The 9,018-nt window shown below is 46.6% G+C and overlaps 2 protein-coding genes across 4 annotated transcripts in view; one reads left to right on the top strand and one right to left on the bottom strand.

The window, feature by feature from the left end:
* On the bottom strand, positions 1-7,989 carry LOC125726916 (probable G-protein coupled receptor 141). Of its 2 annotated transcripts, XM_049003396.1 has the most exons (5): positions 7,816-7,989; positions 2,615-2,929; positions 2,341-2,410; positions 2,057-2,115; positions 1-1,242 (listed from the first exon to the last, which is right to left on the bottom strand). In XM_049003396.1, the coding sequence occupies exon 5, from the start codon at positions 1,200-1,202 to the stop codon at positions 300-302; it is 903 nt and encodes a 300-aa protein (XP_048859353.1). In that variant the 5' UTR covers positions 1,203-1,242; positions 2,057-2,115; positions 2,341-2,410; positions 2,615-2,929; positions 7,816-7,989; the 3' UTR covers positions 1-299. The 2 variants fall into 2 exon arrangements, 1 of the variants encoding a protein (XP_048859353.1); XR_007388451.1 differs by lacking the exons at positions 1-1,242; positions 2,057-2,115; positions 2,341-2,410; positions 2,615-2,929 and adding an exon at positions 6,092-6,884.
* Positions 6,884-9,018, top strand: part of LOC125726909 (RAB11-binding protein RELCH homolog) — a 29,675-nt gene continuing 27,540 nt past the window's right edge. For both annotated transcript variants that reach the window (XM_049003383.1, XM_049003382.1), the window contains exon 1: positions 6,884-7,398. In XM_049003383.1, coding sequence (XP_048859340.1) covers positions 6,954-7,398 — 445 coding nt within the window. In that variant the 5' untranslated portion in view covers positions 6,884-6,953. The remainder of the gene's footprint in view (positions 7,399-9,018) is intronic.

The following is a 9,018-nucleotide window of genomic DNA, read 5'->3' as shown; positions in this document are numbered from 1 at the left end:
TCATTTATGCAAAACTGATACATGAGCCTTGAGTGAGGAAGGTGAGGGTTAGGGTTAGGGTTAGGGTTAGGGGTTAGGGTTAGGGTTACCTGGGAGGCCCTGTTGAGGACAGCTAGGGCTCACAAAGCATGCCAGCAGTCTCAGGGTGGGGGGGCATAATTGCTGGGTGGGGGTGGGCAGGATTTCAGCCAACCTTATGGGACCCCACAGTAATCCATTTCCTAGCTGGATAGCACACAGTGGACCACGGGAAAAACCCCTCCCTACCCCATACACACAACCCAAAGATACAAGCAGCACTATTTACAGCAGTCCACACAGCTGAAGGCCATCTTCGTAGCCCACCGGCACTTTCCAAAGAAAATCAGCATGTCAAAGCAGCTGAGGGCGGTCATTGCGAAGAACACTTCATTTTTCCATTCCAGTTCGTATTTATGGATATTTATCACGTAGTATATCCTAAATATGTGGTATGGGAAAAAGCAGACAATCATGATTAAAATGAAGAGGAAGCTTTTCACCTGGGCCCAGAATTCCTGGTGTTTGAAGGCGGTCATCTTGTGCAGCTGGAGGACTCGGATCAGAATGTACAGCTGGCATCCCGTAAATGCCAGCACGGTCAGGAGAATGGCACAGCTGATCACGTAGTTCAGGTCGCGCACAGACCCTTTTTTAATCGCCGAGCCGAATTGGAAGCACTTGGTGCTGTTGTTGCTGTAGTTGCTGTTGGTGCTGTAGTTGCTGTTGGTGCCGTAGTTGCTGTTGGTGCCGTAGCTGGAGAATGTGACCGGGAGGAGGATGCTGAAGATGACGAGCCAGATGGAGACGCTGAAGGCGACGGCGTGCAGCCGGCGGTAGAAGGCCAGCCTGCTGGTCTGCTTGAAGAAGCTTATGTCGCGGATGACGAGGATGATGACGTAGAAGATGAAGGAGAGGAGCATGTGGCCGTGGAGGGTGGCGCTGACCAGGCGGCAGAACGTGGGACCCAGGCTCCATTCGTTGGATGCATAGTAGTGGATGCGGAAAGGCACGGTCAGGAGGAAGAGGTAGTGCACCAGGATCAGGTTGATGACCGCCGTGGTGGTCACCGAGAGACAGCTGGACTTCAGGATTCTCACCAACGTCACAGTGCTGACCAGTCCGCCAAAAACCAGGATGAGGCTATAGATCGCCAGCAAGGTTACTCTGATACCATCAGGCATGTCGGTGATGTTTGCCTGAGATGCTGGCTTGTTCTCTATTCTGAACAATGAGACATTCAATTTAAAAAAATTAACTATGTTAAGGACAGTTATTGTGTGGTCATATAGACGGTGTTTGATAAACCAGAATTATAATCAGTTTTTAATTCATCAGGGACAACCTAGAATAACTTACTGTACGATAAACCGGCAGCTTTGTAGCTGCACTGCTGAGTGGGTACGTTAGCTAAATCGTCTTATTAAGAATAAGTATATCATTGAGCCATTAATGCGGTTCTCTGTGCTTCTGTAAAGTAGAAGTGAAGGCATTTCAGAGGATATATGCTAAATCACTGTAGAAAGTTAAACAGTACAATTCAAAACCGTATTGTAAACGGAAGTCTCACTGTACACGCTATTTCACTGTATACGTTATTTCACTGTACACCGGTCTTGCAAAACTCATATGTTCCTTTTCCTGCATAGGCATTCGTCTGCATAGAGGTGGACTCTCCCATATCTCTTTTAGTACAGAAACGCTCTCATGGCTGAAGAACTCATCAGTGTAGAGACTGGGGATGAATCTGTTTAGATGCTTTACATAACAGCATGGGGGTGCATCTATTTAAACACAAAAACGCAAAATCATGTCCCCCTTATGAAGCGTGCATGTTAACAATCTGCCACTGTCAAATGGCACCTTGGTTACAATCATCAGCTACGTTCATGGAAGATCTGAACCTACCAAACTTTATAAGCTTGTGGAGACGAACCAACCTGGAATCAAGAATTGATATTAAGCATAACATTTATATTTAAATGAAGACAAAACAGCTTATTGCCAGTGGTAATTTGGATAAAAAAGAATAATTTACCTTTGATCAGAAGTAGTTCAGAGGAGGGAAATGTTACTGTCCGTTCATCACTGAAGATTCTGCCCAAACGAAAACATGACAGGCACGACTGAACGAGATAGTTTCTGATAACCGACGACTCACTTCCTTGTGCGTCTTAGACCTTCCCTCTCATCTCTCCTGAATAGATTTTCAGTTTCACCACATGTCTCTGTGCTAATGAGCTGCATTGCATGACTTGTGCTTTTTTTTAGGTCATTTGTGGTGTGAGAAAAAGGAACAGCGGTGGTGCAATGTAGTACCACCTGTGATCAGGATGCGGTCGGGCTGCTCACAGCTCGAAACTGTCCCCTCCACACTGGCCAGCAGGATAACCTCACCAATTCAAGGAAATAGAGAAAAAATCACACAAGAAGCAATGTTTCATTTTGGAGAAGCCAAAGCCCCTTTTTCAGCTCTTCTATATTAACATATAGCATATATTCTATATTAACATATATAACATTCTATAATAACTAAAAATGCACATAAGTGCTGCTGTTCAAAGATACTCACACACACAGAGTTATGGAAGCTTACCTTAGACACAAGTTTTGCTGAATAAATCTGTGTGTGTGTGTGTGTGTGTGTGTGTCCATTGCAGATTTTCAGAGAGAACCAGGGCTGGAATGAATGGCACACTCATGGGTTGTATGTACACTGGGGGTGGGAAGTGTGTGGCTCAGAGGGGTATGGGCTGCAATGCATGTGACCAGAAGGTTGCTGGTTCAAGTGCCAGGGTCTGTTGTGATTTCACTGCTCAGTTCTGGACCCTCAGATGCTTAAGGGATTTTCTGCTCCTGCTTTCACAGAAATGTGCGTCACTCTGGATGACATCACGGTCGTGTGCCACGCCTGCAGGTAAATCAGGGGAAGGACACAAAATGGCTAATTATGGATTTGAAAATCAGTGCTGAGCTGGAATCAGCTGCCACCACAATACCACTCTTGTCTCTGCTGTAAAGTGAATAAAGCTGTTCTAAAAAATGTTACACAAAGTCCAGGTACCATTTCAGTCACAGAATTACCACATAATCTTAGGGGTAGCATGGGGGGGGTGATGTGTGACTGCAGGTTAGTGCTTGATGTCCATAATCAGATCGCTGATTCAAATCCCAGGGTTGGCAGGATGATGTCATCATCGTTTCCCTCAGAATAACCCGCTTCCCAGCAGCATCTTTAACCAGATCTGACCCCAGGTCAGCCCCGGGGACACCCATAGCTGTTACAACGGCTTCACTACTGAGCGCTCTGCGATCAGCATGTTTACGGAAACAGGTGGACGATATAAATGCAGAAAATACAGGAAGAAGGGTAAACTTTTGGCAGTTAAGCACCTGCCCAAAATGACCCGAAGGCTCCCGATTTGACCATTAGAAAGACGTCTTTGATACCTCTGACCAGCTGGACCTACTGGCATCCCTTAGGGTGGCTAATTCACTGTGGCTGTCTTGGGTATGTAAGGATCAGCTGAACAACTCAGTGAAGCATATTAGACAAGCAAGAAAACCTAATAGCATTAGAATAACCCGTGTTTCCAGGTTGTAGATTTAGGTACGGCTGGTAGGGAAATGCGTGTGTGTGTTTAGGGGGGCCAGGCTGATTTGGTCCCTACCAGTTTTTGAAAAGAAACCATCCAGACAGAACCGAGCAGAAAGACACATAATGAATTTAGCAATTTACCTGCATGACTAGAAAACCAGAGGGACCTGGTACAGCCTTTATTATGCTATATGCCACATTGGTCAATGCTGCAGTGACGGGTGTTTCGAAACTGAGGTTTGCGAAGCTCGTGTTACTTTACGCCAAGCGCCCTGGTTCCAACCCATGTGGTGTGGTGCAGAGATCGCATTGAGCATGAGAGCGCACGCCACTGAAGAACCCAAACGATGTGGACGGTCTGTTCTGTGATTCAAACAGCGGCAGACATTTCGGGTCCAGAAAGTAAAAATCCAGACCAGGATTTTGTTTCAACCAACCAGTTGAGTCTCTATCACTGTGACTCTTTATGCTCAACTGGTTGGTTGAAACAAAATCCTGGTCTGGATTTTTACTTTCTGGAGCGGAAATGTCCACCTCTGAATGCAAATGCGCCTCAATCGTTCATTGGCCAGAGGGAAAGTCTAGCAGGAAGTCAGAAAGGGGATCAGACCAAAGATCGTGCATAAACATGTTTTGTTTCATCTCTGATCAGACCGAAAACAAACATGGCTAGCAGATTCTAAGAAAGGTTGACTGAGGATGGCTTCAGACTAAAAATACTTGCGTGTACCTGCATCCCCATATACCTGTGTATGTCCTTTGCTGTTGTAAATACGTAATCCATGGTTAATTAACCTTTTTTTTTCATATAACGTCCATACCACACTTCATAGACATGATTTAAGGACAGCTTTGCTCTACAGCGCCATCCCAGGCCTGGCATCAAAGTGCAGGGTGGTCTTAGGTATGACTGGCCTGAAGTGCGGAGAGTGAGGTGTGAGGAGGTAGGAGGGGAAGCACATGACGTCAGGCCTGCCCCGGCTATCTGGCAACCCTGATGGCTGAGAGGGCAATTCAAGGTAAAGCCAGGGGCTTGGGGTAGATTGTGCAGCAAATGTTTCATGTGCAAACCGACTAAACCTAAAGTTACAAAGGCGAATGACAGGAACAGCCAAGGAATAGCACTGTACAATAGTAGGCCCAAGGTTCCCGGTCCTGCGGCTCTGTAGTGCAGAATGCGGCATCTTGGCTCCGCCCCCATGCAGGAGCGTTACCTCGGGGGCCATCTTGGCAGTCACATGGAGTCACATGGAGTCACATGGAGTCTCCACAGAAAGTGTCAAGAGCAACAGCCAGTGCAACCGTTTGTGGATATCATCTGCTACTTGATTACTAATTAAATTTGATCGAACTAATATTGTCCCTAAATTTGTAAATGTATCTTAAAAACCTCCAGTAAAAATACAAATGAAATAGCCCCCGCTCCATGTCCCTCTTCCACAAGCACATTCCCCAAACCCTCTTGTATTATTGATTATTGATTGAGCACTCTTTCTGGGCGACCTGGTGTTCCACACTGTAATGCAGTTACAGAGCATTCAGCTGCTACTCCAGCTGCACTGGAGACACCCGATCGATTATAGTTAGAAGTGTTCAGAGGATTGTGGGAACCAGGTTCCCAAATCTGGGTATAGTTTTTAATAGCCGCCTATACGAGAGGGTCACAAACATCGTCAAGGACTCAACCCACCCAGGTCGCAAACATTTTGCCTCCCACCCACTGGACAAAAGTTACAAGACCATCAGGACACCAGCTATCAGACTGAGGAACAGCTTCTTCCCCAGAGCTGTAGCCTGCATCACACCCCCTCACCCACACAACCACGCATGCACACACTCACGCACAAACACAGCCACGCACACACACACACGTGCAAGTACATCCATAGCTGCTGGTGACTGAAGCGAGCAAACAAATCTGCTGTCTTACCCCAGCCCCCCCCCCCCCCCAAAAAAAATTGCCGCTAATGCACTGATCACTTTGCAGCTAGGATTTTATATACAATAATTATAATAATATAAGGCGTGCAATACCTGCATACTAATTACACTGCATACCTGCTTACATGGTTTACCTGTTTTACACTGCATAATTACAATAATAATGTGCGCAGTACCTGGTTACTATGCACTGTTTTTCGTTTTTACTTTATCTTGTATTTTACTTGTAATATTATTTTATATTCTCTGTTGCTGCTGTTTCTCTGTGAGCTACCAGAGTCTCGTTGTATAACTACAATGAGAGTAAAGTCTAATCTTATCTTGTAGCTTACCCTGTCTTGATGTTGATTGATTTCATTGCAGCAAATTATATATGGTCACTTTTATCGTGGCACACAGAAATACCGGTTTTGCCCCCTCCAGCTCAGGCTAAAGATGTGTGGTTTAGATCTACCCCTGTCAGGGTTGATAACTTCGCTCAGCTGGCTGGCGTGTGATTTTCAAGTCGAGACAAAGTCTGCACACGCATTTACATGTATGTAAGGATTTTATTACCTTATAAATAGTCTGTGGGGTTTGCAAACTACCCGAAAGCTTTTGATGTGAAAAAAATAGGTTTATAATGGAATAATATGGATTTGCCGGAGGGTTTCCTGCGTGCGCGTGAGGAAGCGTGGGTGTCGCGCCAGATGCGTGAGATTTGTATCCCTGTATATAGGCCTACAGGCACATTCTAATCTATGCTTCTTGCCTCCAGGCTTTCAATCTTATTTTCCGGCACAGTTCGGATGAAGCTCCGGAAGCTTCGCAAGGCTTCGTCCGCCGTCGCTGCATCTTTAAAGTGAATGTTGTAAATCTTGCTCACTTCATGGCAATAAACATAAGCTTCAAGGCATTTCGAGAGCCAGGTACTAAAATCACGTATCAATGTATCAACAACAACAACAACAACAATAATAATAATAATAATAATAATAATAATAATAATTTAACCCGTACGATCTAGATCGACTACATTAGATATGAACGTGCCTATTTTTTACATACTACTCTGAGCATTTGACCTAAATCAAACATTGAATTGTTGGGGATTACACCACAGGAGTTCTATATCTGATAATAATAATAATAATAATGGTGATGATGATGATGATGATGATGATGGTGTTGTGTCCTTCCGTCGCTTTTGTCCGTCGCAGACCCAGCCGCCGGCAGCCCGTCCGCCACCCGGCCCGGCCACCCGAGCCGCTCCTGCATCCAATCCCGAACCGGGGGCGGGTTCTGCCTTGTCATTCTGTCAGACCCACGGAACCGCCGTCTTCCCCCGCTTGTCAATTGGCCGCATCCAGGAAGAAGAGGGAGGGGGGTCATATTATTCATTTATTTTAGGACAAAAATGGCGGCTGGCAGCGTCAATCCATTCAATCTCAGCGACTCGGACGAGGAGTCGGAACTGAGACCGATCGGGACCCCGAACGGAACGCCGGGTCCCGGCATCGCTCCTCTGCCACTGCAGGTAGAGCCGGAGCTGGAGCCGGCGATGCTGGTGCTGCCCGTCAGCGGCGGCATCAGCGGCATCAGCCCTGGCGTTGAAGCGGCTCCTGCCTCGCCTGCAGCGGCGGGGGGCGGCGCGGAAGCGCGACTGTCGGTGGATGCGATGGCCGCCCAGCTGCTGCGGGATCAGTACATCCTGACGGCGCTGGAGCTGCACACCGAGCTGCTGGAGAGCGGCAGGGAGCTGCCCCGGCTGCGGGATTATTTCTCCAATCCCGGAAATTTCGAGAGGCAGAGCTGGACACCTCCCGCTGCCAAGGAGCAGGGGGGAGCCGCTGGGCAGCTCCGTGAGTATATATATGCGTGGCTGCCTTGTCTGACCCTTTGTGTAAACCTCCACCCTGGCCTTATTATTATTATTATTATTATTATTATTATTATTATTATTCGTTGTTGTTGTTTATTAAAATCTTGTGATGACGGTATGCAATTGTCCATAAGGATGCAAGGGCCGACTATTGACAAGTGGGAGTTGGCGCTGGCATAACGCGATAGGGATCTTAAGTGTCCATCCATCCATCCATCCATCCATCCATCCATCCATCCATCCATCCATCCATCATCCTCTAAACTTCACGATTGCCCGCGTGACAGTACTATGTCTGTGTTATGTGTTATATTATAAGAGCTTAGATGTGATTCTTTTAAATCATGTACAGTCACAACAAAGCGAACAGAGTCACTTCATATATACACATACATACATGCGTCTACCTCCCGGAAAGTTGTTCCCAGATCACGGCATTTTTCCCGAACTCCACCCCCGCTGCCCAGTGCGTCCTTTTCGCGGTGATGTTTTCCCTGCTCATGTTTGACTTCATGCCAGTCTTGATATAATGTCGGCATAAAGCTGCTTCCTCATTTGCCTCCCGTGAAAGTGCAATTATAGCGGTGACACGTGATCTGTGAGAACGCGCTAGGGTTTCGAGGGCAGGATGTTGTGTGTGTATGTGTGTGGGGGTGTGGGTGTGGGGGGCGGGGGTCCTGTGACGCCTGAGTGTGGAGTCTCAGGCCGAGCAGATGGTGGGTAGAGGTCTTATGATCTTATTCAGACTGAGAACAGATCAGATCCAAATAAGCATCGCAGTGACTTTGTGTTATTCCAGAATTTTCCTGAGTGTCAAAGGGCATGAATGAGACATTTTCTTATTCTGGTTTGCTATAAAGGGGACCGCGTAGGAACATGGGGGTGGCACCTCTTAATATTTTAACAGACTTCATTTGCCGCCCCCCCATATCAAACTCTCTCCTACACTCTCCTACGTCTGTGCGCTCACTAATATTACACATATTCATATATAGTTCTGAGACCTTGTACCCCAGTTCTAGTCTTGAGCATGTAACCTTATATTTCACCTAATGGAGGAATGGAGGATTCCCAATAGTATTTGCTGTGAAATTAAAGGCAGTTTACATTTGCTTGTAATATAGTATGCATGAGATATGCTGCCTTACACTGCAGATAGCAGCAGCTAATTAATATGCAAGCATTCTTTCAGGCTGCGTGTGATTAAAGAAGAAAATATTCGAATACAAAATGGAGCTGAAACGCTTCTCTGTGATGAGCGCTCAGTTGCAGCCTCCAGAGTAGCTGCTGGTGTTTGAGGGCCTGTCAGATTCGATCGTGTTCGGTGTGTTTCTCAATACTGTAGCTGTTGCAATTCACATATAAAAAACACAAGATGCTGACAGGCGTCTTTAAAAACATTTTGTGTCAGGAGAATGACAGTGCAGTGCAGCTGCGGTCTGCAATTTGGGGCTCTAGCCCTAGTCGCTATTAGAAGTGACCATCGCATGCTTTAGGGCTGCACAATGTCACATCGCAATTACGTGGCGCATGCACAGCGATCACCAGGGCGTTAGATGAGTGACGCTGCCAGGAGCAGAACAGCAGCCACAACATATTG

This window comes from Brienomyrus brachyistius, unplaced genomic scaffold (assembly GCF_023856365.1).
Source record: "Brienomyrus brachyistius isolate T26 unplaced genomic scaffold, BBRACH_0.4 scaffold79, whole genome shotgun sequence".
NCBI lineage: Eukaryota > Metazoa > Chordata > Actinopteri > Osteoglossiformes > Mormyridae > Brienomyrus > Brienomyrus brachyistius.
This window is presented reverse-complemented; position numbering and strand designations above follow the sequence as displayed.